Source organism: Marmota marmota, unplaced genomic scaffold (genome assembly GCF_001458135.2).
Source record: "Marmota marmota marmota unplaced genomic scaffold, marMar, whole genome shotgun sequence".
In the NCBI taxonomy this organism is placed as follows: domain Eukaryota; kingdom Metazoa; phylum Chordata; class Mammalia; order Rodentia; family Sciuridae; genus Marmota; species Marmota marmota.
The window spans coordinates 9,981,660-10,009,443 of record NW_025999944.1 but is presented as its reverse complement, the minus strand read 5'-3'; the positions used below and the strand labels follow the sequence as shown (position 1 = coordinate 10,009,443).

Genomic DNA, 27,784 nt, shown 5'->3' with positions numbered 1-27,784 from the left:
GAGTCAGAGTAGAACTGAGGGTTTTTATTTCATTCAGACCCAGGATTCTTGAAAATTAACTACATGCAGTTACAATTATGTGCAATGATGTAACAATGGCCCCCAATGGAAAGGCGAAGAGTGTATTTCCTGCAGGTAGAAAATGCAGATGAGACAGGTAAATGGGTCACCTCAGAAGAGTTGGAAGTTTCAAAGGGCAGCATGAACATGCAGGGGGACGCATCACTGGGGACATGGGGATGCATGAAGAGAGAGAAGATGAAAAGTGAACCAAGTGAGAGAATCAGAATGATTACTAAAATAGAACACCAAGGCTACAATCAACCTCGCTTTCCACTTTAAAGGGTCAAATTAAAATATATGGAGATCTGCAGGAACAAGATTTTTGGGTGAAATCATTATTGCCCAGCATTTATTACTGCTTCGATTTTAAATTCCCAGTCTTTCTCTCAAAGAGAAAATCAAATAAAGAAAAATTCACTCATCTGCAGAGCCTCAAAAGAGGCATTCTTCTTCCGCCTTTCCAAGCCAGTGCTTCGAAAACTGTGCTCTGGCTTCTATTCCCTCTGAGTTCATTCATTCATTCAATAAACCTTCAATCAAGGTCTATGAATCAGGCACTCTGCTCAGCGTTAGAGCTACCTCGAGTGGTGTGAGGAATGATCCCTCATCTCAGCCTAGCGGGGGATGAAGGTAACAGTTAACAATCACAGGACACAAATGCCAGGGAAAGGAAGTGTGTGGAGTCTTGGGACCATCAAGGGTCCCATATTGTATTTTTACTGACTCCCTTACAGGGCTATCTTTCTCTGGCTCTGTTAAACATAGCGTAGGATCCCCAGTTTCAAATGAAAATCGAAAAACTCCCCTTCAACCTTTTTGCTAGGAATCCTTTACTTGGTAGTCAAGCAGAGCTAACATCTGGGCTGCCACCTTTACGCACCTCTTTCTTCCCTGTGCATCATTCTAACCAGTCTCTTCCCACACCTTGAATGGCACAAACAGAAGCACATTTCTGCTCCAAGCCCAGAAAATGACCAACTGCCTCTGTGGGCTAATTACCACATGGGCCAGCTGCCTTCATGGGCCATCTGTTCTCTGGATGTCCCCAAAATATCCCTAACTTCTGGGATCAGAGGATAAGAGCCAGCAGTATTCAGAAGCCAGTCCCCATCAATGGCCCTGCTCTTGCATCTGACTTTCCAGCCCCTTTCTGAATAGCACGCGGAATGCTACTAATTGAGGCATTCTAAATATACGGTGTAGAATACAGACCAGGCTACAGATGGAAGGCTGCAGAGGACAGGCTGCGGCGGCTCAAGCTGGTTTTCACAAACCAACTGCGAAGCATATTTTTGGGAAAGAAGGGAAAGCAGAGAAACAGGCTGCAGAATAATAAAAATAAAAGGCACTGTTGACAGGAGGGTCTTTTTTTTGAAGGGCACGAAGAAGGGGTGTTTTGTTCTCTTTTCCTTTTGCCATTTAAACTCCTCTTCATCTCATAGGATGCTGGGAAGGCTGAAAAAATTTAGGAAGCATCCTAAGATGCCACAGGAAAGGGTCTCTGACAGGGACAGCAGAGCTGCTGGTGCTGCCAGACTGCTGTTTAGGGACACAAGGACGCAAAGCCAATGTCCTTGCCGTGCTAACTGGTAAACCCACACCTGCTCAGAGCTCTGCATGCTGAGATTCGTCCAACCAGCTGGAGATCACTTACCTCCAAATAGCTCTTCTGCTCATCCTGACTCCTCCAGTCTTGGGCTTCCCAACACTGTCCATGTGGATGGAGTAGGCAGCGTGATGGCTGTAGGACACCATGGCCTTGAATTCTTTGTCTATTTCTACTACCCCCTTATGTCATATTTAGGGAGTCAAGCACCATTTTCTTTTTAGCCATGCCCACATTATTCAAGCATTGGCATAACTTATTGGAAAGTATAATGACAACAGATTTCCAAAATAGATTAGAAAATGCGGCATCACTCATAATTCTACCACTTAGAAAAAACACTACAAACACTTTGCTATAGCATTTCCATTCTTTCTTTCTTTTCTCTTTACATAGTTGCAATTTATGATTAATTTTATAATTAAAAAATATTTTTTTCATTGCAAATCTTTGCCTCATATTATTTAATATTTATTGAATAAATGACGTTTAGTTGCAATATCCCACTGTAAAGATACTGCATAATTTTACCAGTCTCCTATTGTTAGTCATCTGGGTTGTTACTAATAATGATTAACATTCTTGATATAAATATACATGGACGTTTCTGAGAATAAGCTTCCAGAAATTAAAATACTGGGGAAAGAAGTGAACATTTTGGAGGCTTTGATACAAATTCCCTTTCTGAATGGTTGTACCAATTTATACTCTCATTACTAAGTATCAATTTTTATTTCACCCACCCTCATCAATCCATACATTGCCACTTCTTAAATTGGGGTGAACCAAATTTTGTTTTAATTTTTCTTTCCTTCTCTGTTAGGAAAAATTGAACACTTTCTCATGTGTATAGCAGAGACTTATACTTCTTTGTTTATAATTGGTTCATAACTTTTGTCCGGTTATCTTTCATGAGTTTCTCTGGGTTTAAGTGAAAACTCAAGCTCGCATGCATTTTTAACCAAATGAAGTAAGGTCTTTTTACACTTCATTCTTAACCTTTCATGTATGTCTTGGTGTTAACCAATAAGTTGCAAAAAGTATGGCTGATTCTGAATAATTTTAGCACATAATTGAAGGGCACTATGACATAATTTTTACATTCTGTACACTTTTATAAGAGGCCATAGAGTCTGCAATTTTTCATGAATTCCAGTGCAATTTAGTTTGTGAGTAGAGGTTACAGAGATTAATGATTTCATTAAACATGAGAGAAGGCCAAAGTACACTCTGCACTATGCATAAACTGTACTCATTGACCATAAACATCTTCATCACTCAAGGAGGTTCAGCCATGAACTTGAAAATGAGTAGTGTGTTTATACTGTAGCCTTAGAGGAACACTGGCGAATAGTGACCATCTTTTAGAAAATATCTAGAAATTTATGGAACTTAAGTAACAAAATACTGTGAGAAACATGAAGGCTCTTTTTTTTTCAGAGATGCACTAATGTATGGTCAAAAGCGCACAGTTCTTGTCCTGAGATGAACCAGCATCCCCTTGCACTAGGCCTGCCATGTAGTAGGATTCAGTGTATGATGGCTGAATAAACAATTATCCCAGGGCAGTAAGACCCTTTGTATCTTCAGGTCCCAGCACACTGCCTCTGCTTTCCTGATTCAGACTCCATCTGATTCCTGTCTCCTAGTGTCTAGTTTGGATCACAACCCAGAAATCAGTGGATGGCCACTTGAAATCTATGCCACCCACCCTGCTGGGGCTGGCCTGAGGCCTGGTGCCAAGCCTTATTCATGTCAGGCCTGATGCCCCCATCTGACTAGGGGTTTGCCCTAAAAGCTTTCAGGATAATGGCAGAGTCCACTTCAACACCAGCTGGAGGCCCAGCTGCACTTTGGTCTTGTAGCTCTTCCCCCCGCCAGCTCATTCCTGGACCTCTGTGCCAACAGACACCCACCAAGCAGGGGCACACGTGCTTCCCATGACTATGCTGGAGGGTTCAACTAGTGACAGCATATTGGGTAAACTACTTTCAAGTTGCAAATTCATCTTTATGGTAATCAGTTGAGGATGATCAGGAGCAATGCAAACAGAAATTTTTCATATTTTTGCTTGTTGAATAATCTTATAGTAAGAGTAAAATTTGGGTCTTCCTTCGTGTAGCCTCTGCCTGCCTCCCCCGCCTGGTGTCTTACAAAAGGGTGTGATTCAACACTTACACAAATGGGAAAGAGACTTGACATCAACACGTACTGTAGCTGCCTTAATTTCTTTTTTGAAAAACCATCATATAAATATGTTCATAATAGCTTAACACTATTGTTGAACACTCTTGAGACATATCTATGGGAAACCCCATGGTTAAATATGAAGAACTGTGATCTCCTGAGCACATTTAGCATCCCTCCTACACGTCCACCCATTCAGGGTCCCTTCAGTCACCTTCGCTGTTTTAAAAAACCTTTCAATCAGTCTCCTCATTTCTACTCTCTTTCTTCTTTTCTTTTTTTTTTTTGAGAATGGAGATTGTATATTTTTATTTTAATTAGTTAACTTTCTGAGATAAAATTCAGACACCATATGATTTACCAGCTGAAGTATGCAAACCAATTTTTTAGTAAGTTCGTAGAGCTCTATGACCATCACTACAACTGAATTTTAGAGCATTTCATCTCCTCTGGAAGAAATTCTGTAACCATAAGCAGCCCTTCCCACACCACTTACCTGCCTGGAGCCCTAGCAGCCACTAATCTGTCTCTGTCTCTATAAATTTGTCTATTCTGGACATTTCCTATACATAGAATTCTATAATATGTGGTGTTTTATGTCTAATTTCTTTCACTTAGCACAATGTTTGCAGAGGCGATTTATGTTGCAACATACATTGGAATTCATTTCTTTCTAATGCTGAATAGCTTTTGATATACTATTTTGTTTATCAGTCCTTTATCAATCCACCCACCAGTGGGTGTTTGGGCTGTTATAAACAATGCTACTACTAACACTCGTGTACATGTTTTTGAATGAACTTATGTTTTCATTTCCCATACACCTGGGAGTGGAACTTCTGGGTCACATGGTTACTCTATGTTTGACATTTCAAGGAGTTGCCAGGCTATCTCCCAAACCTGCCTCCACTCCAGTCCACCTGGTATCAGTGTGACCCAGCAAGAAAGTCAATTGAACACATTTAAAACAGTCCATACTTGACATGTCCTTTAGAAGAAATGACAAACACTCAGCATACAAACCCCAATAACCTCGCCCATGCCTAATTCTTCAAGGTTGTCCCCTTGCCATACCCTGTCCTCCTACTCCAACCTATTTTGCTCTTACTTAACCCTCCAGCATGATCTAATACCTGTAGTTCTCCACATATGCCAACCCACTGTACACCTCCATGTTTTGTTCACATTATTCCTGTTGCCTAAAATTCTCCCCTCCCTCACAACACACTCACGCCCCTGGGCCTGAACCCTTCATACTCCTATTTCAAAACCACACTCAAGGGTGATGCCATATCTGGCCATTCCACTCTCCATACAGTGAATTCTCTCTCTCCTCTATACCATTTTGTAAGACTGTGTTGCGGTTACCATCTACTTGGGTGTCCCTTCCTCTAGGCTCTGGAGCTTGGGATGGAGCAGGAACTGCATTCTCCAACTCATCTACCACCAGCACTGACAATACCTAAGGCAGATCTAATGAGTAAAGACCACTGAATATCCAAGTCTTTAAAAATATCAGAGCACACATCTCACTGTATCCCATTATACATCTATTCCTCCATTTAACAAGCTGAGAAGCTTCCAGTAGCACTTAACCTAATTACCTCCTCCTGCAATTTAATTTCCCATGGTTGTTCTCTGAAGTCAGTATCCTCCCTACAAAAAAACCTTTAGATGAAGTCACCTCCTCTCAGAATTGCATTTCCCATACCAATTGATAAACTGAATAACCTTCCAAGATTGGAAAGGTCTACTTCTTCCCTTTATATCTACGATCAAAACAGGTCACTGAGGGCAGAGGGCAGAGGGTAGGAGTCAGAGGAGTTGGGGGGGGGCACCTCCATCATGGAGCCTCCTTGGTTTACCCTCCATGTACCTCAGCTCCCACAGGCCCTGGAATGGGGACAAAGCCACCTGGGCATGAGCTCAGCAGCCCTTTCCCTAGATGGCGAGGGAAGAAGGATGGACCCTTTCCTTGCTTACAGTTTAAATCATCTCATTACTGCCACTCATAGGCTCCCTTTATCCAGCAAACCAGACAGTGCAGGGAAACATTGGCTGCGGCCAATGCAACCCGTACAGCACCAGGGGGTACAGGGAGGTGGTTCTCTCTGTACGCATGGGCTGCATTCACTCAGAAGGCACAGAAGCACTAGTATCAGTTGTGGTGAGGTCCTCACACCAGCCTGGAAACTTTAACCCGTTGTGTGCCCACGGCACAGCATGTATGGTGCTATATACATCCACCCAAGCATGTACCCAGAGTGAACTCCACTTCCCACTGCCCTGCACAGCTAAGCCAAGGAGCTCTGAGTAACAACAGGTCACAGCAGATAATGCTGGAGCGCTTGTGACAGTGGAACGTTGCACAGGAGAAGGGCCCAGAGACCTTCTCTGAGACTCAGAGAAAAGGCAAAGTTCAGTTCCAGAGCTGAACGGATGGTGCTCAGGCAAGACAACCTGTCCTAGACAAGAGGTTATCACTAAAAGACTGGGAGAGTGTGGTGCGCTAGGGGTCACCACCACAGCAATGAACCTGCAGCCTGGCTCTCACCTGGACAGCCCTGGTGCAGGATGGTTTTAAAACTGACACTGTTTTGTGCTCACCAGGGACAAAAGTGCACCCACACCCACACTGTTTCCCCCTTTCAGCACAGCAGTCGATAGATTCCTTGAGACAGCTGACACTTTTTTATAAAATAGACCTTGCGTTAGTTGACCACACAATTTTAGGCTCATGGAAGTGTTTTGAGCATGTTTAAGGGAAGCTAGAATATGCTATGATTTTGACAGACGTATTAAATGCATTTTCAGCTTATAGCATTTTCAATTTTCAGCGGATGGATTTACGGGGACATGACCACACGGTGAGTCCTGAAGCATCTGCAGATGACCACCCCCCTCCATACACACACGCCACACTGAAGGAGCAGCCATTCCCACAGGCAAACACCACTGACCTCAGGCTTCACCATCTACACAAGATGGCTGGCTTTCAACAAGTTATGAGGCTGAGGAAAGGCAAGAAAAATCCCAAGACACAAAGCAATCATCAGAACCAGATTTAGATATGAGACAGTCTCTGGAACTACCTACCAGGGAATTCAAAGTACTAGGATTAATATGGAAAAAGTAGAAAATGTGTGCAATCAGATTGGCCACTTGAGAACAGAAATGGAAACTGTTAAGAATCGAATGGGAATGCCAGAAATGAAAAATCCAGCAACAGAGATAAAAAAAAAAATGCCTCTTAATGGGCTCATCAAATCTACCAAGGAGACTTTGTGAGCCTGAGGTAGGTCAATAAAAACGATCTGAACTGAAGGACAGAGAAAAAGAGTAAAAAACAATCAGAACCCTGTTTGACACAAGGTGAAACAGTGTGGCTACTCCTCACTGGGATTCCAGAAGAAGAGAGAAGGAACAGGGCAAGGAGAGCTCTTCAATAGTCCTGCCCCAGATTTTCCCAAAATGAAGGACAGACACCAATATGCAGAGCTATAAAGTTCAGAGAACACCAAGAAGGATAAACCCAATAACAACACCAAACACAACTTAGGCATAAGTTAGTTCACATTATCGTAAAGGAGTCTCCCTCCTATCCTAGACGGAGACCTTAGTCAACAGCATCAACCCTACATACACTGTTTATTCCTAGACAGACAGACAGACCTGTGGTAAAGTTTGATTTATAAATTAGGAACAGTAAGAAATTAACACCAGCTAATAATAATAAAATAGAATAATTGCAACAATATTACTATAATACAATTTATTTAAAACTTATGAATGATTTGTTCTGGAATTTTCCAGTTAGTATTTTCATACTGCGGTTGACTGTGGGTCACTGAATCTGAGGAAAGCAAAACCACAGAAAAGGAGGGTTTATAATAACTGTATCAATGCTATTCTCCTACTTTTGATCTCTATACCATGATTGTGCAAAATTCTGGCATTAGGGAAAACTGAGTAAAGGGTATAAGAATTCTGTACTATTTTTGCAAGTCTTTTATAATTTTTAAATTATTTCAAAATAAAAATAAAAGGTCATATGTATTTTTTTTTTGGTACCAGAGATTGAACTTGGGGGTACTTGGCCACTGAGCCACATCCTCAGTCCTATTTTATATTTTTATTTAGACACAGGGTCTCACTGAGTTGCTTAGCACCTCGCTTTTGCTGAGGCTGGCTTTGAACTAGCGAACCCCCTGCCTCAGCCTCCAGAGCTGCTGGGATTACAGGCGTGTGCCACTGCACCTAGCTAAAAGGTCTTTTAAAAGTGATTTAATTATTAGATTCTAGATTGAGAATAAACTAGTCATGCCTAAGAAAAAGAAAATAACTTTCTAAGGATACCCTCCATACTTTCTTGTCCCCAGCCACTTGGCATTTGTATTCTTCAGTTTAGATTTGAAATCAGAGGACCTAAGCCTCAACTCTGGGATTATTTATATGAAAAATGTCCTCCTATCCAAACAACTGATTTCCAGTGGAACTGTAAGAGCACAGTAGATCAATAATGTGAGCACTGTGTGTACTTTGAATTTCCTATAAACGTTTCTTCCAAAAAGTTTCAGGCAACTTTCTACATCTATATTGATTGTGCTGTGTATATAGTGAGGTTCAGCAGCTGAGAGCTGAGTGAGCCCTGGATCCAGCCCCCAAGGAGGGTACTGCATAGAATGGTGATTAGAGGGTCAGAAGTCCAGGCAGGCAAGTGAGGCTTACAGAACCTCACTTAGCTCAGCTCCAGATGGGATGATATGGATTGCAAAGACCGCCAGGAGATCTTTGCAATCAGTGAAGAGTGAAACCTGCTTTTTCAATTACTGTTGCTAGAAGTTCTCAGCAAAGACTGGTTAAATTTGAATGAAGGACTGTGAAACTAGGTGGGGAAATGAGACGTGCCCTCAAGCACAAGATGCTACTTAGCAAAGAATGAGAGACCTTTCAACTGGAAGAACCGGAAAAGATTTCAGAGAGGAAACAGAATGTAAAACACGGGATGTACAGACAGCCAGGGCATCCCTAGTGAGGCCGACTACAGAGGAGAATGTCAGGGCACAGGCCAGGAAGAGGCATGATTGACAGGCAGGAGGATGGGGCGGGGGGACGGGCAGTAGGAAATGAGGCTGGAAAGGGAGGTTGGGATCCAATCATGGAGTGCTCCAGGACTGTGGGTTTATATAAAATCCCAAACATACCTATAATATTACATTTTGGAGAATATGACAGAAATTTTAACCTTGTCTCTGCCCTCAAGGAACTGACGAGCATGCCAAACAGCTCTTTAAGGGCACACGACGAGGTGTTTTGAATTCAATATTTTCTCCTGACTCTTTCAAGTCCCTTCCTCATTTTTCCCCCATAATGCAGCAAAGATTCTGAAAGAACCGCAGCTTCTGAGCAGTTTAAATAAAGCTTTTCATGCTAAAGGCTTATAAACGCTTGCTGTGGTTTGACTTTCCCCTCTAAAACTCATGCTGAAATTTAATTGCCATTATAAATGTATTAAGGGGCAGAACCTTTAAGAGGTGATAAGGTCAAGAATGGATTAAGGCCATGTACAGGGCACCACGGGGCACACGTGTAATCCCAGCAGCTCAGGAGGCCAAGACCGGAGGATCACAAGTTCAAAGCCAGCCTCGGCAACTTAGCAAAGAGACCCTGTCTCAAAGTGAAAAATAAAAAGGGCTGGGGATGTGCCTCACTGGTTGAACACCCCTGGGTTCAATCCCTGGTACCAAAAAACAAACAAAAAGGATGGATTATTGCCATTACCTTGCAAGTGGGTTCCTGATACTGGAGGAGTTCCACCTGATTTCTCTCTGTCTTTCACATACTTACCTGCCCTCCTGCCTTCTACCACTTTATGATGGAGCTTGGAGGCCTCATAAGACACGAGCCCCAGGCCCATACCCTTGGACTTCCCAGCCTCTAGAACCATGAGCAATTAAACTTCTACTGTTTATAAATTACCTAGTCTGTGGTATTCTGATACAGCAGCACAAAAGGACTAAACAATGCTACGTGTTCTTCTGTTGGTGGAGTTAATCAATCTGTCTTAACCATCTTCCTGTGCCTGTTTGTCTTTCCCAAGATCTCATGTTTTTCTTTCTGATCAAAACTTCTTCCCCAGAAAGTTTGTACAACGCTGCAGAGTAGGCCTCCTGCAAGGGTGTTTGTATGACTTGGTTATGTTTGTAAGATTTCCTTATATCACTCTGGGACCAGAGAAGAGCATATTTAGTCAGAGGCCTTCAGAGCAGGAGAAGTGGCAAAGTGAAGGGCTGCGTTCTAAGGTTAAGGCAGACACAGGCTTTGGAACCTTGGTCCTGTCAATCATTAGCTGGCAAACCTTAGGGATGGATGTAACTTAACCTCTTTGAACTTCATATTCCACACTGATAAAATGGAGATAATGAGAGTGTCCACTGTGCTGATAAAGAGGAGATTAAATAAAACCATGCTTGTGAAATATCAGAAATAGTGCCCATTGCAGATGCACAGACATAAACCCTAAGCAATAGCCTCTCTTACCACTGGGATTGCCGGGATGCTGTTCCAGGACTCTTTCAGGACCCACAGCAAATGTTAAGGGCCCAAGAGCTGGGCTCTCCATCTCCTAGGAAAGGAGGAGCTTCTAATTGTAGCACATTTCTAGATTCAGGCCATCTTGTGTCTGGCTCCAAGGCCCTCATGAGCTACATGTCCAATGACTCTCAGGTCCTCTTTGCTGGTAACACTGGTCTTCCTCCTAATCCTACCCCCAATCCTGTTTTCAAGTCGCTCTGTCTTCTGGTACTCTGCCTCTGCTGCCATTCTCTTCCCCACTAACTTCAGGACCAACTTAAGTCCCACCTCCTCCAGTTTCACCCCTGATCATCCACTGGCATCCAGTCACCAATTCTGAAGCCCACAACACTGGAACCCATTGAACCCTCACTCACTCAGAGTTCTGTCTTCCTGCACAGGCAGCCTGACACCTGGCTTATTCTCCTGTCTTAGCCCTCCAAGTGGTGGAGACATTGCACACAGAGCAGGGATTCCACACATACACGCTGATTAAGCCTCTCTGCAGGACTTCATCCACAGCCCTGAGGAGAGGCTGGAGGCCTGATTAGAATACAATTGATACTTCCCTTCAAATACCACTTCCTGCCCAGGGTGGCAGAGAAAGTTGAAATCTGAATAGTGGCACTTGTCATACAAAGGGTCTGAACCAGTTGTGTGATGGTCGCCCTGTGCCTTCCTCTTCCCACCCAACATCCGCTCACACAGAGCACCATCCCCTTCCAACTAGTGTGAGACCCCAGTTCAGGTCCCTTCTCTTCTCTGAGCCTGAGTCCTTCCTAACTACTCCAGCCAAAGCCAAGTTCCTCCATGTTGGTCACTCCATAGCATCAGAAATTCTGACTTATAATATATTATTAATATGAAACCTAAACCGGGAAGTGACACCTCAACTAAAAAAAGAAATAAAGAAAGAAAGAAAAAGAAGAAGAAGGAAGAGGAGGTGGAGGAAGAGGAGGAGGAGAGAAGGCCCCTAGGAAATAAGTTACTTAAATAAAAATAATGAAATCACCAGCCACAAAATGATAATACAAACTCAGACTTGCCAGTTTCTCAATCTTGCAACAAAATACTCCATACACAGGTTCCGTCTGTCCCAGCCTGCTGAAGGTCAATGGAGTGGATCCTTGGTAAAGGTATCAGAACTGTACAATTAACCTTCTAATTCTATTGCCCTTTTCCTTAACTATTTCCTCCTGCCCTCCCCGTCTTGGAGGCAGACTGGCCCCTAGCAGGCAGGTCCCAGTGCAAAATGAAAATGTGGAGTCCTGTATTCAAGAATTATCAAGAATTTCAAAATATTCTTTAATAGAAGAGTATTTATTCTTACAGGGATGCTCCTGCTGGCCAGGCCCTGATGGAGGGCCTGGGGTGCAGATTCCTGTCCACTGGCTGAAACCAAGGCTGGGCTACTTTCTTTCTCATCATCACCATAGAAATAATTTACTCTTGTAAGTGAAATCTCAAGCCACTTATTTGCATTTAAGCCTCTTAATTCTAATTTTGGAATAAAAAGCATCTCTCCCTCCTCAAAGGAACTTAAGGCATCAACAAACAAATGGGTAGATGTCAGACAGGGAAAGGGACAGAGCACACAGGCGAGGTGACACAAGAACCATCTATCACACAGGCTTTCTCACTCACTACTTAATGGAAAACCAATTCCACTGAGTTCTGCCACTTTCAATCCCCTGGAGACACTGGCAGAGAATTTAAGCCCTAAGTCAAGACCTGAACCTCTACTCTTCCTTATTTCCACACCAAGATCTCCCAATGCCCAGAAAAGCATCCAAATACCTGTTTTACCATTTCTACCTCATGCCATAAAGCAGCCGACAGAGAGGTCCGAATGCACACTGAGAAAAGGGTCCATTTCCTGCCCAGGCACATCTCTCACCAATGGATGACTCTAGATTGCTCAAAGCCAGTCCTGGAACTGGATTTGATTTGTCTGGATACGCTTGAGCAAGGAGGTCAGTTACAGAGTGTCCCTTAGAAGTCACTTGGAGATACACAAACAATGGAAGTCCAAAACTCAGCAATATCTCCCTAAGGTTTTGGTTGTGGAGTCCAGAGCTTGGGAACAACCATACAGTCTGCTACTAATTTTTATAGTAATTTCTATATCCTCTTGTCTTAAAGTGTATCTCACCTCTTAGGGTATGTTTCATCTTTTTTGTTTATTTTTAAGATAGGGACTTGCTAAATTGCCGAGGCTGACCTTGAACTTGAGATCTTCCTGCCTCAGCCTCCTGAGTAGTTGGTATTCAGGCATAAACTACCATGCCCAGGTTGTACCCTCTGTCTTAATCCATTGTGTGCTGCTTCAAAAAACAAAAACAAACAAACACACCACCAAAACTGGGTAATTTATAAAGAATAGAAACGTATTTGCGCACAGTTCTGGTGGTGGGGGGACTACAAGATCAAGGTGCTGATAGGTTTGTTTTTTGTTGAGGGCTGTACCTCCAGAGGGGAGGACCATCGTTTCCTCACCTGGCAGACGGTGGAAGGGCAAGCTACTGAAGGTGGCAGGAAGACTTTTTTATGAGTCTTACTCCCATTCACAGGGAAACGAGCCCTCAGGACCTTTCAAAGGTCCCACCTCTTTTTAATACTGTCACATTGGCAGAACCTGGGTTTTGGAGGGGATATATTCATACTACAGCACTCTCAAAACCTCCATTTCCTTGCAGATCATAGCTTGCCTTCACCTCACTCCAAAAAAAGAGTCTTTGGGCATCTGACCCCCTGTCATCACAGCTCTCCCCCTGGAGGAGGATGAGCTGCACAGGCCGGTGGGTGACATTAGGGCAACCCCATGGAGACAGCAGACCCAAATGCTTGCCCAGGAGTCCCACTGTCAGATGTCTGGATTGCAAAAGAGGAATGACTCAGAAGGCTAAATTGTTTTATAAGATGATGTTAAACCAATGTCCAAGAGTTCTACTGAAAAAAACATTAAATCAAAGCCAAATGCTGTGCCACTCAGATTTCAATGCCTGGGTGTATATCCCATACCGAAGCAATAACTGAACTATAACATGAAGGAAGGAATTGTCTGTTTCCTTGAGCAGATCAAAAGTGAGGCATCCAAGGCCCAGGTCCTGACCACACTTCCTTTTCCGGATGATTGTGAAATGTTAGTGCAACTATGTAAGAATACAACACAAAAATAAATGCCAATGAAACATCTGGGGAAAGGAGGCAGATATCGCTTCCCCGTGTTTGGAGACTGATAATAATTAAATCATATAGATGATAACAAAATAGAGAGTCACAGTGTGCCATGCTCTCTGGAAGCTGCACCCGTTGTAGAGTTGCCACAGCCAGACGAGACCTCCTAGGCAATCTGTCTGAATTCATCCTTTTATAGGAGAGTACCCCAAGTGTAGGTGGCTTGTCCTGGGTCACTCAGCAGAGTGGATGATGGAGACTCCTTAGAAAAGATAGCTTGGCAAAGTTGTGAAGAAATGGAGTCCAGGATCTGAGGCTGGGGCTGTAGGGGTCAGGGATGGCGTGCACTTGGAGTCTCTTATTCACAGAGGACGAGTCTCAGTCCTGAGGTCTCAGTGCCCCATGCTTGGGCCATCATGCCACCTGCCTCACAGTTACCTTTAAATTTATATATCTATTACCATCTGGAAGCATTGCAGGGGCTTTTATTTATCCCTTTCTTTTTTCACAGAGTCTTGGTAAACTGCTCCAGCTCTTGGACTAAGGAAACCCCATATGCAAAATCACTCTCTTTAAGGTCTGTTTGGAAATGCAAATAAGTTACTTTAAAGGTCTATTTCATACTTCCAAGGTCTCATCACTTGCTCCAAGTCACTATAAAAGACAGATCTGAAATCCCACCTTCTCTACTCCCTTCTTTCTCCTTAACTAGGTGTGGATGGAAGACTCATGAGCCAGGATTGAAAAGATACTTCAGTGCAATTCAGTCTGGCCACCAATCTGAGGCAAGACTCATGATTTATAAACTCCTGGCCAAATGATCCCCCACTTAAGAGCAGAATTCTTATAATAACATTAATCCCACTTCTTCTGAAACATTGCTATTTTTCAAAGTTACTCCTTATTGAACTTAATTCTACTTCCCTGCTTCCTCTGATTTGTTGAATCTTTCACAATACCCTGCTTCCTAGGTATATAAAAGATTGCCTCCAAATCTTTTGATATGACTAAGAATTTTAAAAGTTACCTCTGTTTCTTATAACTGTAAAATCTACGTAAATATATTTTAAGGGTTTAACTTTATTTACACATAGGAATACAGTTGTCTAGACTTTCACCAAATACATGTGGATTGATTTGCATTAAAATATCAGCCATCCTCTGCTCATGAAAACAACACCAGGCAGCTTTGATGAGAGTGTCTCCTGCAAAAAGTCAGCCAGATCTCAGAGCAGATAAGCATGGGGACAACAGGCTGGTGCCACTGCTGATTGAGAAAGATGGGCCTTACATATTAAGATACTATATACAGAAAAGCAGACAGACTTCAAAAATGAAGGCAGATTGCAAATCACAAGGGCAAACATTCCAAACTGTAGGCATTGATTTGCAATCAAGTTCTTTAGAAATTGCTTTGTATGTGGGCAGCTCTATGTAGCACACTTCAGGGACAGTGGCAACCAGGATTTTGTAAATGATGTTTAATGAGCTTCTCCAGGGATCAGCTAGTAAGATAATATATGTGGAAATGCTTCATAAACTGGAAGGCACCATAAAATGGGAGGCTGCATCACCATTATATTTTGAACTCTTACTGAGTGCTCACCACATGCTTATCATTATACTGGTTCGTGGATGAACACTCCGGGCATTTTTCATATCTCATATAAATGAGAAAAAAAATCTTACGCAAAAAGCTTGATCTTATAAATGATTTCTTTACCTAGGTATATGAAAAATGATGCTACATTAAAACCGCATGAATTTATGGTTCACATATAAAATGGAAAAATCATAAGACAGGAAAGTGCCAAAGAGAACAGGCATAAATAACAGCAGGAGGGTTTCTGACAAAAGGGAGTCTGTCTTGCCTGTAGGCCCGTGAAATGTTGTATAACAAAGCATGGAGTGAGCTTAGGTGGACACAGCTCCATTTCTGGACAAGTCAAAGCAGATTACAATCAGAAATGGGGGGAAGAACTGGATGCCCCTGAAGACACCACTTCCCCCAAATTATTAGTTGATTTTGAACCAGAAATAATTTTTAAATTAATTAAAGGCTACCAGTGAACCTAAAAACCGGACAAGGCACCTGTCTTCTAAAATTAGACACAAACACAGGTTAACACAAGGCTGTCTCCTGCCCATGGAAAAAGTTGAGTCACGTGCTTCATTTCCACCTGCTTTGACGATGTGCACAATAGCCCTGGTGATAAAAGGGTGGGAGTTCTGGACTCAGGACTCGCTGCTGGGTTCACATTCTGGCTCTGTCACTTGCTAGCCAAGCAATTCCAGGCACTTAATTAATCTGTAGCTCCATTTCCTCCTCCCCTAGTGGGGTCCTTTTGAAGAAAAAGTGAATGGATAAGTGCAAAGTACCTCAGACTGCCTCTGGTACATGTAAGGTTCCCAGGCCTGATACCCAGACCCAGTTCCTAGACATGCCGTATGGGAAGGAATAGAATGAAAACTGCCTATCACAGTCTATTGGACTTCAAGGTTTTATGTCTACATTTTGTTTGCTTTCTTCCTTCTTTAAAGGAAAGTAAGACATTCTACCTTCATCTGCCAAGGGGAAAGTGCACTTAATGATTGTGGTTTCTACCAGAAACTAAGTGGAAACAGATGTTTCTGAAAAATAAAAATCCACGGCACATTCTTTGGTGTCCATCGCATCAAACTTGCCACCAGCCACCCCAGAGCCAACTGCTGACCTCCTGCAGCTGGAACCTGCCTGGTGGCCAAAGGGGACCCCAAATGCCTTTTTGCCCACCCACCCCCAGCTCCCATTCACAAACACACCAACCTTCTATGAAATCTGAGGCCGTGTAGGGACGCTGATTTGGGCTGTTCTCTCCAGGGCTGTTCAGGCTCTCCAAGGCCGACTCAATAGCTTCCACCAGTTCGTCGCGCTTGTCTTTCCTCACGGGCTTCTCCTCAGGGTGGCGGGTCAAGCCCGTCTCCAGCTGGTACACTTTCTGGAGGGTGAAACTGTCGAAAGGCACCGCTGCGTACTCGGTGGCCAGCTTGACGCCGCTGTGCACCTCGGCCTTGTCCACTTGGGCACGCAGGAAAGCCAGCAGGTCGGCCTGGGCCTTATGCATGGGACCCGGACCGGGACCGGGACCGGGGCGCAGGCCCGCAGGGTCGCTAGCCTGGTCCTGCCCGCTCCGGAGCTGCTCGCTGCGACCCTGCAGCTCGTCCTTGAGCTGCGCGATCTGCCGCTTGAGGCTGCTCACGTAGTTGCGGTGCTGCTCCTCGCGCTCCTGCAGCGCGGCCTGGTAGCCCTCTTTCCCCGTGGGGCCGTTGGCCCTGGGCAGCCCCAGCTGCTCCTCGTCGCCCCTGGGGGTGCAGGCCAACATGTAGAGGACGGAGATGGCGCAGCAGAGCAGCACCAGCAGAACCACCACCCGAGAGATCCACCCCAGCAGCCCGCGGCGGACCATCGTCACTCAGCGGAAGGCCATGCGTCCAGCATGCGCGGCATCCCAGAGCGTCACGGTCCCCTCGGAAGGGCTTCCCGGACTAGACCACGGGAAGCGTGCGTCTGGGCCGCCCTGCGCTGCAGTCGTCCATTTCCGTCTAAAACGTGTCCCGCTCCTTGGAGTCAACAGCCACCGGAGAAAGCTCTCCCACGTCTAACGGAAGATCTTCCAGGCAGAAGCGGTACATTAACAGGATCCTCCAGGCTCTTCCATTCATTCCCATCGTAACCCTCCTGATGCACCACTGAGACCACTGAGACGTGGGGACCTGGGGAGACACAGAGGGCAGGTACACTTAATGAAGACGGTAACACCTTGTTTTCATTCACTGTGGCCATCAGTGAACGAAATAGGCCTCCTCTGACGTTTATGGAGAGATACCATCGATGGTTAAATATTGGTAAATATTTGTAGATCAGGACACAAAGGTGCCTCTGCAGTGTAACACAGTGAAGAACAAAGGACACCGATAAATGATCAGAGGAACACAGGGCAAAATGCAGATAGTCATTTTCTCTGGGTAGAAGGGTTAAGAGCATTTTTTCTCCTTCTCTTCTATTCTATTCTGTTTATTTTTATATCTTGTACATTCTCCACAATGGTACATGTTTTGATGATTTAAAAAGGAAAAAGCAAAACTTAAAAGATATTGAAATTGTGGCCAGGGGTCTTTTCAGCCTGGGCCTGGACAGTAGGTCCAGGGGTGCAATCAGGTGAACCCTGTGTGCTCACTGTGTGCATTCACCCAGGGCAGGCCAGCAAGTTATTAGAATGGATCCCAAGCTTTCTGATAGAACCTGGGACAGCACCTGGAAGTTCAAATGTGCAAGTAATAAATGTGGATGGTAATACACTCAGAGGGATCAGGACAGTTATTCCCCTTAACTATCCAATCCTGCCTTAAAGACAGAGCAATGAGTTCACCTTAGAAAGGGATGAGGGAGGGAGAAGAGAAACCAGAAATACTGTCATGTTGCGACTCCAGTCCAGACATGTCTCTATTCCATTGTCTGCAAACAATACTGTGTCCTGATTGTTCATAGTGACTCTCAGTCAGATGGCAGCTCTGAACCCCAACTCTAAATCCCTGTAACAAATAAGGAGCCAACCTAACTCAGTGGCTCCCAGTTCCCCACTGGGACATGGTAGATGATATTTCCTTGCACATTTCTTTTTCAGTGTTCTTCTTTCTTTAATGCCCCTTTTATATCTCCCACTACGCAACCAGAAAAAAAAATAATGATTAATAGAATGTAGATCAAATTAAATTTCTTGTTTAGGGACATTTCTGTAAAAATTTCTTAGCTGCATCTTCCTGTATAATTTCTTTTAAAAAATAAGCTCCTAAGGGCCCATGTGTTTTACATTTTGTGAAAACCTGACATTTTAAACAATCCCTGAGATGACTGAATTTTCTTTAGATCCTCTCTATTGCAATCCAGAAAGCCAGATTCTAGGCCACTAATAGTCTCACTGTTTCTGTCCCAGTCACAGATGGGAATCAGGAATTCAGTCCAGTCAATTAGCACCTCCAGGACCCGGGAGGAGATTCCACTGTTATTCTCTCCATACTAAAGCCACAGTAATAATCCTAGGCTCACTGAACTGATTGGAATGTCACCTGCTATGTTCTGCATCCACATAGAAGTTTTCTTTCTATCACCAGGATATGTACCCTTACTGCTACCAATCTACCACCAAAATAGTTTATTTCTCTATTTTCCTTAAATGTTCAACACATAACATTTTCTTTCTAATATTCTCTCTAGTACTTCCTTTGGCCTGAGGAGTCTACTATAATTTAGAACAATACACAGTTATTAGTGCTAAGTTTAAAGTGCATGTTTTGCCCTGGAAGCCTTTTCTGACTGATGAAAATCCATGGATTTGTATAATTACTATAATTCTGTGATTAAAAACATCTCAGCTTTGGTGTTCAGGCACCTTGCTGTTTTTAATGGAATTTCTCAGATGAACTCATTATATCCAAGTATTAAATTACCAGTGAAAACACGCTTTATCACATTATTCTGCCATTTTAAAGACATTTGCTTTCAATAGGTCATCATTAAAGATAAAATAAGCAAATCAAAAACCAAACAAAATGGAACATTTTTGCTGTGGAACCTTAACATATACAATCTTTCTAACTAATTTTTAATGGAATCATTGTCATATTTGCATAATTGAAATCATGTTGGTTAATTGAAGCAATGTATTCAGGCTATGCTTAAAGAAACTTAAAACTGCAGAACATCATTTTGTTCTGTTCTATAAGTCTCTTTAAAGTCTAGTCTGGCTTTTGAAATACACTAGTATACATTTCAAGGTTATTTGGTATTCTACTCTTTGGAGAAAAGGAATAAAAGGAGAAAAAAGCCCTAGATCTTTAGGAAAAATTAACTTTTAAAACGAAACACACACACACACACACACACACATACACACACACACACACACACACACGAAAAAAGAAACAAAACTGTTGCCAAAGAAGCAGTGATAAATTTTTCCTTCTAAATGTCAGGAGCAGAGAATGTATGTCAGAAAGAAAACTCTGCATCCTTTAATAGACAAACTATTTCTAATGATCTCAGCAATCTAATCTGTAATTAAAAATAGTAAGTGGTATACTATAGGTCCTAACGTACTGGAGAGGAATATCTGCTTGCTGAAGTCAGAAGACGCTAATCCTTTGGAGACCTTAGGTCTTTTACTTGGCAGCACAGAAGGTCATTCTGAAGAGTGGGTGCCAGCCGCTCCGCCACCTTCAGGAAAGACACCTGAAGAGACAAAACTAGACCAATGCACGACTGAGTCACAAAGGCACTGTGTAATCTCCCTGTCTAGGCAGAGGTGTTGGACAATTAGAATTAACATTTATAAAGTGTTTACTGACTTGCAGATGGGAAGCACCATGTAATTACCAAGCACTACCACGAGTTAGAGATGACAGTGAAAATATAGCCTTATGTGCCCACAGCAGCATTGTGCCACTATCTAAAAAGCTTAGGAAAAGCACCCAGATATTTAGACTAGCCAGTCTCTTAGGGTGGTTGGGGTACAGGGAAAAAGTGGAGAGTGAGGGAGTTCCCTGGCAGAATCAATTTTAGGACTCTTCAGGGAAGAGATGCATATTTCTGGAGTAACAGAAAATCAGGATTCTTGTCACCTTTAAAAACATTCATCCTTACTGACTGCTCTGCCCAATACTTTTGTATCCCTGACCAAACTCCAAAGAATGAATGGTTCTGCAATGCACCATGTCTGGAACCCTGGATTTATTGATGAGACTGAAGGGGACATTCAAGCACCATGGCTTTACTACCATTCTGGGCAACACCATGATGGTGTGAAAGCTTCTTTATGGTCCTCTCTAATAGATTTTTACTGAAATAATTGTCACATTTGCATAATTGAAATCATATTGCTTAATTGAAACAACGTATTAAGGCTATGCTTAAAGAAATTGCCCCGTGAAGTCAAATCACTGCTATGGGGCACTGTTTTCTGGTGCTCACTCTAGTCTGAGCCCATACAACAGGACTAAAGATTCTCAAACCAAAAAAAACCCACTTCTGTGTGGACAGTGTTCATCATCCACATGTAAGAATAATTCTAGGAGTTTTGGGGCTGGGATATGCAGATAAAGGCTTGCTTAATAAATGTATAGCCCTTCCTGGGCTTTTAAGGCTGGGAATCAGGGAGATACAGTGGACCCATGTCAAAGAGTCCAGTAATGGAAGGTTTTGCAAGACTCCAGGAGAAAACTGGGTTAACAGCCTTGACATCCCCCCCAGACCAGGAAGCATCCTGGACCTCCCCAGATCCCCAACAACATAACAGTGACCCAACATTGGATAAGTCACAGTCCACACCATCTGGGATCCTGTCTTTATTCATCCCTATAACAAATAGGCATTGAGTACCTACTGTGCTCAGTGCACAAATTCCAACCTCAGCTTGTAGAGGAACTCAGATATTCTCAAAGAACTATACCATAATTTGAGCCCCCAAACAATCAATTTGACATTAAATAGATATAAGGTGTGAATGCCGTGTTCCTATCTACCATTGTAGAGGTAGGGGGAGGCAGAGGAGAGGGTATAAGAAGTATATAAAATTTAAAAGAACCAATAGAAGATAAATGCTGTGAATCATTAACATTTGTTAAGATATACAAGTGGCCACAGGTGCTGTTTACCATTTCATCCTCAAGTGGAAGCTTCTGGAAGATGCAACAAAGATAGGTCTAAGTTTGGTCCAGAGCTTATGACTCCCCGCTTAGAGGTGGTCAATGGATATCAGAATTTTTATGGCTAGGACAGAAACTGCTATTAGGATAGGTGCTAGCATTTTACTCTACAGATCCCAGTGGACATTTCAGCCACAAGACATGGAACCTGGCAAGATGAGTCTATTAATGTTCACAGGAAGCTCATAAATCACGAAGGACTCCAGGACAAGCCCTACTGATGAAATGCTGTCAGGGTCCGTGGCCTGCAGAAGGGGGGGGTGGCTTCATGGTGAGACCAGGTCAGGCAGCCCTACACACTGCAATCAGGGGCCTTGTGTGTGATAGAGGAAACTTTCCAGGGAGTGACTAATCCTACAGGCCATCTCTACCTCATGGGCAGGCACAGCTAAGACAGGACTGCAAGAGGACAGAACCAGCAGTGTTTACTGGGTCTGGAAGTGGTGCACCAAAGCCCTACTGCCACCATGAGAGCCCGCTCCAGTCTGGCACATACAGGCAGCTCTTTGACAGTAAGCAAACAAATGCAGCTTCAGTGAAAGGACTGGCTGTAGTGATAGGACACAGACCGAAGCCACATCTCCTGGATAAACATGCCATCCTGGGTGTCTGTGGAAAGGGCATCCTGCAAGGGTTCTTATTCAGAGAGTTTTCAAACGCTTTCCAAAATGGATATAAAGTGAACACTGTAAACTTTATTTGAACACATGGCTTCATTTAGAATTGCCTCTACTTCAATTTAACTCTTGTGCACAGGGTGTGGTAGTCAGCATCCAAGATGGCCCTCAATGACCTGGCCCCCTGGTATTCATATCCCTGTCTGTTTGCTCAATGCGTGAGCTTGATGTGAGTGACGAACAACATGGCAGAGGAGGTGGTAGCCACTTGTGAGAAAATATGATAAAACGATGGCAGCTTCTTTCTTGAGTGTTTCCCTCTCTTTTTCTCAGCCAGCTGCCATGTTGTGAGCAGCCCTGTGGAGAGGCCCATGTAGGAAGCAACTGATGCCCACCCCCACTGACAGCCATTGGGAACTAAGCCAGCACTACCAGCAACTACCTGAGTGAGCTTGGAAATGGATTCTTCAGCCACAGTCAAGCCTTGAGTTGACCAAGACTTGACAGTTCAATTGCAAACAGTGAGAGCCCAGAGCTGCTCCTGGATTTCTGACCCTGAGATCCCTGGAGACAATAAATGTTAGTAGCTTTAAGCTCTTACATTTTGGGGTTTTGTTTTATGCAAAAACATAACTGATGTATAGGGTTATAGACTTTAGATTTAGGTGAAATACTATAACTACTACCACCCAAACAGCTGAGTACTTTTCACTTCATAATATGTTTTAACATGTCTTATCTCCTCTGATACAAGAATCTTGTGAGAACAGAAAGATGTCACTATAATCAAATCTCAATTTGGAAAAACTGAGCTTCAGAGAATTTATGTGACTTGCTTCACAACCTAAAAGCTGTAGAATGGGGACTCAAATTTTTCTTTGACTCCATGTTCAATACACTTCCTATAATAGCACATCTCCTCTAAGTTTTTACTCTTGAGCAATACACTCTTTTTTTTTTCTATTAATGTCAAGGACTTTGTGAAAATGGTAAAATTAAGGCAAAAATGTAATTATGTTTTAGGGGAACCCTGTCCAGAGGCCTGGAGCCCATAGTGGATCATTGCTTGGCAAGGTTGACTATCATAAGATGTGGACCACATAACCCAGAACTGGTGAAGCACCAGTTCTGCCTCTCCCCAAGTGGTCTCATGGCAATTAGTGGCACCATGCTCCACCAAGCCACTAAGGTGAGATACAAAAAACATTCCTAAGCCTTCCTGCTTTGCCATTCTTTGCCATTGACCTATCACCAAGCAAACATGGCTCCACTTTGAAATCCATCTCAGGTGAGCTTTCTTATGTGTACCACCAGCCTGGTCAAGGCTCCATCATCTCCTAAAATGATGAAGTGCAAAATATTTTTAGTAATAATTTCTTGTGCTGCTGGGCACCTCCAGGGACTCTGCTTTAGATTCTCAGTAACTGACCTCCTGATGGCATTTCAAATTTCCACAGGATGGAGGTCCTGCCAGGACTGATTCTAGAGCCCTAGTGCCTTTCCTCCATTCCTCAAGGGACCCCAGACTCAGGATAATGTTCTTCCTACTCAGCCTTACTATCTCTATCCAGGACCCCCAATATCCAGGGCCCCAACCATCATCTGGCCTCTGCCAAGAACTCACTTCCCTTCCTTCCTAACTGGGGAAACTAGGACTTGGCTTCAAGGGTCTGCTTGGTGAGGTCCCCCTAATAACCAGGCCCCCATCAACATGTTCTCCCAAGACCAGCACAGATGCAGTCCAGTGGAACAGGTTGATTACTTCTTAGTTGGGGATTTCTTAGCTGGAAGGTACCTTTCAGCCCCTCAACTCCATGCTGGTCTTCTAAAAGAATTATTCTGATGAGCTAGGCATGGTGGCACACACCTGTAATCTCAGCCATTTGTGGGGGCTGAGGCACGAGAATCTCAAGTTAAAAGCAAGCCTCAGCAACTTAGGGAGACCTTGTCTCTAAAGGGCTGGGGACTCGGCTCAGTGGTTAAGCGTCCCTAGGTTCAATCCCCCGTATCAAACAAAAAAGAATCATTCTGATGCTATTTTCCCTAGTTGTATGCAGGAAAAGAGAAATGTGGCAAAAAGGAATCAGGGTTAAATAATTTTGAAAATGAAGACAGAAATTAATCTTTGCTCTTCTCATTTTTTGTTTGTTTGTTTTGGTTTTGATTTTGAACTTGCTGGTGGATCGTGGTAGAGAAGCTCTATAGAGGGAGTCTTCCTCTCTGTGCTGTCTCTTCCATTTCTACCCCTCTTTAGGAAACTCTGAAGCTATTAGTCTGCAGAGGTGGCAAGATGGAGCTAGAAGGGTGCAAAGAGAGGGCACTGGCATACAAAGGCACAACCCAAGTAACCCAGGAAGAATCAAGAACCTTCTCCCAGCAGTTGGCCTTTTCAAGCACAGATACAGGCTGAGTCAGCTGCCAAAGCCCTGCAGGGAGACCTGCCTACTCACCGTCTCCCATGAAGCCCTTGGAGACAGGGAGCCACTCTGCATCACCAAGTGAGAGCCCTTAAAACAAGGCTTCCAAACCCTCCCATTGCTCATAATTACAATCACTTAGTGAGCATTTACTTGGGCCAGACTTCAGACTAAGCATCTTACAAACATTATCTCATTTAATCTGCAAAACAATTCTATGAGCTAAGTCTTATTATCCCCATTAAAGATAAGGAAATTGAGGCTTAGAGCAGTGTAATGACATGTCCCAGATGCATAGCCCTGCAAATGGCTCATCCTAGCTCCTAACTCAGCTCTGGCTGACACTGAACCCCTGCTAGGCTAGACTGTCCACCACCCTTTATAATCTGAACTACTTGCTGAGACCTGCTCCTCTTTCTGCCCCTAACCTAGCCAATTTTTCTCCTTTCTGAATTCACAATGAACTTCTTATTTATGAGTTTTACTGGTCCCTTAAATGTGGCAGGAAGCTCTGTTTCTCTAGCTGTAATTTTTTGCTTCTCTGTTTAGCTGCGATTTGCATTTCCACATCTGTCACTAGCTATGCAAACTCACACTCTCCTGACACATGATGTTCCTCCCAGCTGTGCCAGTGTGAGCCCTGCTCTGAACCCATAATTGGGGCAGGACCTTTGCAACATTCTAATCAGAAGCCAGCAGCTTATAGCTACATATTGGGTCTAAACATCTCAACTCAAAGACACCCTGGCTGGTGACATTTTCATCAACTGAGAGATATTTCTTCTTTGGAATGGAGAAAAAGAGAACATCTCTAGGCCAGTCGAAATGATGGCTGGCATTACTAGGGAGTTCTCTCCTGCCAAGCGGTAAGTCCCTTCTTTCCTCCAGAGCACTGCAAAACAGATGCCCATGGCCATGGCCATGCACCGTGTGTCCGACTAGCATCCTTCTGGGCAGCCGCAGTCAGCCTGGCCTTAGTGCAGACTTGGGGAAGGAGCGCCTGGGGAGAGCAAGTCCTGAGGTCATGCGGCACAACTTCCAGGGAAATGCACACTGGCAATTAGCAAGGAGGGCACTAATTAAAAGTGAGCAATGCTCCATGCCTTCTAGCTAAGCAATAAACACAGGGCCCTGAACAGGTTGCAGGCGGAGTTGCTGAACGGTAACTATCAGTTACAAAGGGGAGGTCAGAAGTGTGAATCACACACACTGCACTGTGAGGGACACGGTGGCTCCTGGTGGCCAGGACTCAGCTTCATTTACAGTGAAAAGCAATACAGAGAAGGGAAAAACTGGCTCCTGCCTTCTGATAAAATTATCTATGTTCCTTATTAGCAGACAGGAGAAGGGTCATAGAGGATAAGGGACAATGGTTACCAGAGGCCTCTGATGTCCCTGAACAAAGAAGCTTGGAAAGCCTAATTCATTGACAGATAAAGGGAAAAGTGCTCACTCTGAGTCAGTCAGAGACAGTGGCCCAGGACCCTTTTGGGCAGCCCTAGAGGGGGCTCCACAGAGCGGTGTTGAGGAGTGGCTGGGCCTCCTATAGTAGCTTCCTCCTCCATCCTTATGATAACCTCAACGGGAGCCATCGATTTCCACTCTGTAAGGCTAGGAAACTGGGGTTCAGGAGGACCAAGGGACCTGCTGCTCAAGTTGGATCTGGAATTGTCCCCCACAGGTCCTTGTGTTAAAGGCTAAGGCCCTACCATGGTGCTATCAGGAAGTGATGGACCCTTTAAGAGGTGTGGTCTAGTAGGAGGTCTCCAGGGCACTGGGGGTGTGTCCTGGAAGGGAACTATAGCTTCTGTTCCCTTTTTCTTTCTCCTCTCTCTCTCTTTTGCATCCTGGACACGAGGGGAGCAGCTTTGCTCCACCATACGCTTCCGCCGTGATGTTCCGTCTCACCACAGGCCAAACCAATGGGACCAACTGATCATGTATTCAAACCTCCCAAACTGCCAGCCAAAATAAGCCTTTTCTCTCACTAAGATGACCATCCCAGGTATGTTTTATAGTGATGGAAAGCTGGCTGACACACTTGTCCATACAGCCGGGGACCCCCAAATCCTAACCACCAACCACCATGACTGCCTTCAGTCAACCTTACATTTCAGAGAGCAGAGAGTCACTGAGCACACACAGAATAAAGCAAAAGGAGCAAATGGGAAGGCGGTGCTGTGAAACAGGGCCAAAAAGAAGAGCAGGGAAGCTGAGGGTCACCTGGAAATGAGCCAGACAAACAGCCTTGGAAGAGAACCTGCAGTTGCCAGACTCGAAAAGGGCAAACTCATGCCTTGACCTGAAAGTGGCAATTGGGGGTGGCACCCCTGCCCCATCTCAAGCTCCCCAAGGAAGGACACTCTACCTGGTGCAGTGACAACCTAAAGAGGAAATTCTGTCTTAATGGGTGCCTGTAGCCAACAAAGGGCTGTGTGCTCCTTCTCCAGGAGTGACATTCGGGCCTCCAAATCCCATCCTGGGCATCAGCCAGCAGGATGGGGAGTCTGTCTGCCCCCATTCCCCTGGGGAAGGGGATCCAGCACAGCTGACTGTCATCCTCACTGCACACCCCAAAGAAAGGACCTCTGGGAACATCCTAAGTCAAAGGGGGATGCCCACCCTGGTGAGTGCTCAGATGGGTTTTCTTGGCCACTGGAGGTGAGAGGGGCTAAGAATGAAACTGCCACTTTTAGTCAAGACAAAATAAACAGCCCAACTCCTCTCAGCCCTCCTCCTCCTTCCCACTACAAGGCAGACATCAGCACACAAATGAGGGGCTTTCTTTTAGAAAGCGGTTATTATATAACAGGACTAGGGAAAGCATGTAGTGGGCAGAATTATTTTAGAAACCCCATGAAGCTAGATCAACAAAGCCTTCTCTGTTTGCGCCATCTCTCTGAGTGTGGAAACAAAAGTAAAACTATGGGAAAATTTAATAATTCATTAAGGAATTATTAGCTATTGAGGAAGCCCCCATAACTAACAAATGCATGATGCATTGTTATTTAAAATAAATAAATAAATATCATAAATATTTAAAAAATAAATACCATAGACAATATTTCTAAGCTTCTGGTTGCAGCCCACCCTTGCAGGGGTATGTCAGCAAACCCCTCTGAGCTTTCCCTACCCTTCCTTGCTTCAGTTTCTTACTCCTGACACCTGGGACCAATCCATGAAGTCAACTCTCCCTGCTAAGGGGATGATTATTAAGGCAAAAAGCATTTCAGGATATTATACCTATAAAGAAAACTATATATACTCCCTATTTTCTGATGTCTGTCTCCTAGAAGGCAAGTCCTATTATATCAGCCCGATTTTGCAGATTAAGGACACTGAGACAGAGGCTAGGTCCTTTTCCAGTGACACAGTGTGTTCATCATTTTTTTTTAATCACTGTG

The 27,784-nt window shown here is 44.0% G+C and overlaps 1 protein-coding gene across 1 annotated transcript in view; it reads right to left on the bottom strand.

Annotated features, from left to right (window-relative positions):
• Positions 1 to 27,784, bottom strand: part of Csgalnact1 (chondroitin sulfate N-acetylgalactosaminyltransferase 1) — a 176,792-nt gene that overhangs the window by 69,592 nt on the left and 79,416 nt on the right. The window contains exon 4 of the mRNA XM_015499536.2: positions 16,413 to 17,359. Within this exon, the coding sequence (XP_015355022.1) occupies positions 16,413 to 17,052 (640 nt within the window). The 5' untranslated portion in view covers positions 17,053 to 17,359. The remainder of the gene's footprint in view (positions 1 to 16,412; positions 17,360 to 27,784) is intronic.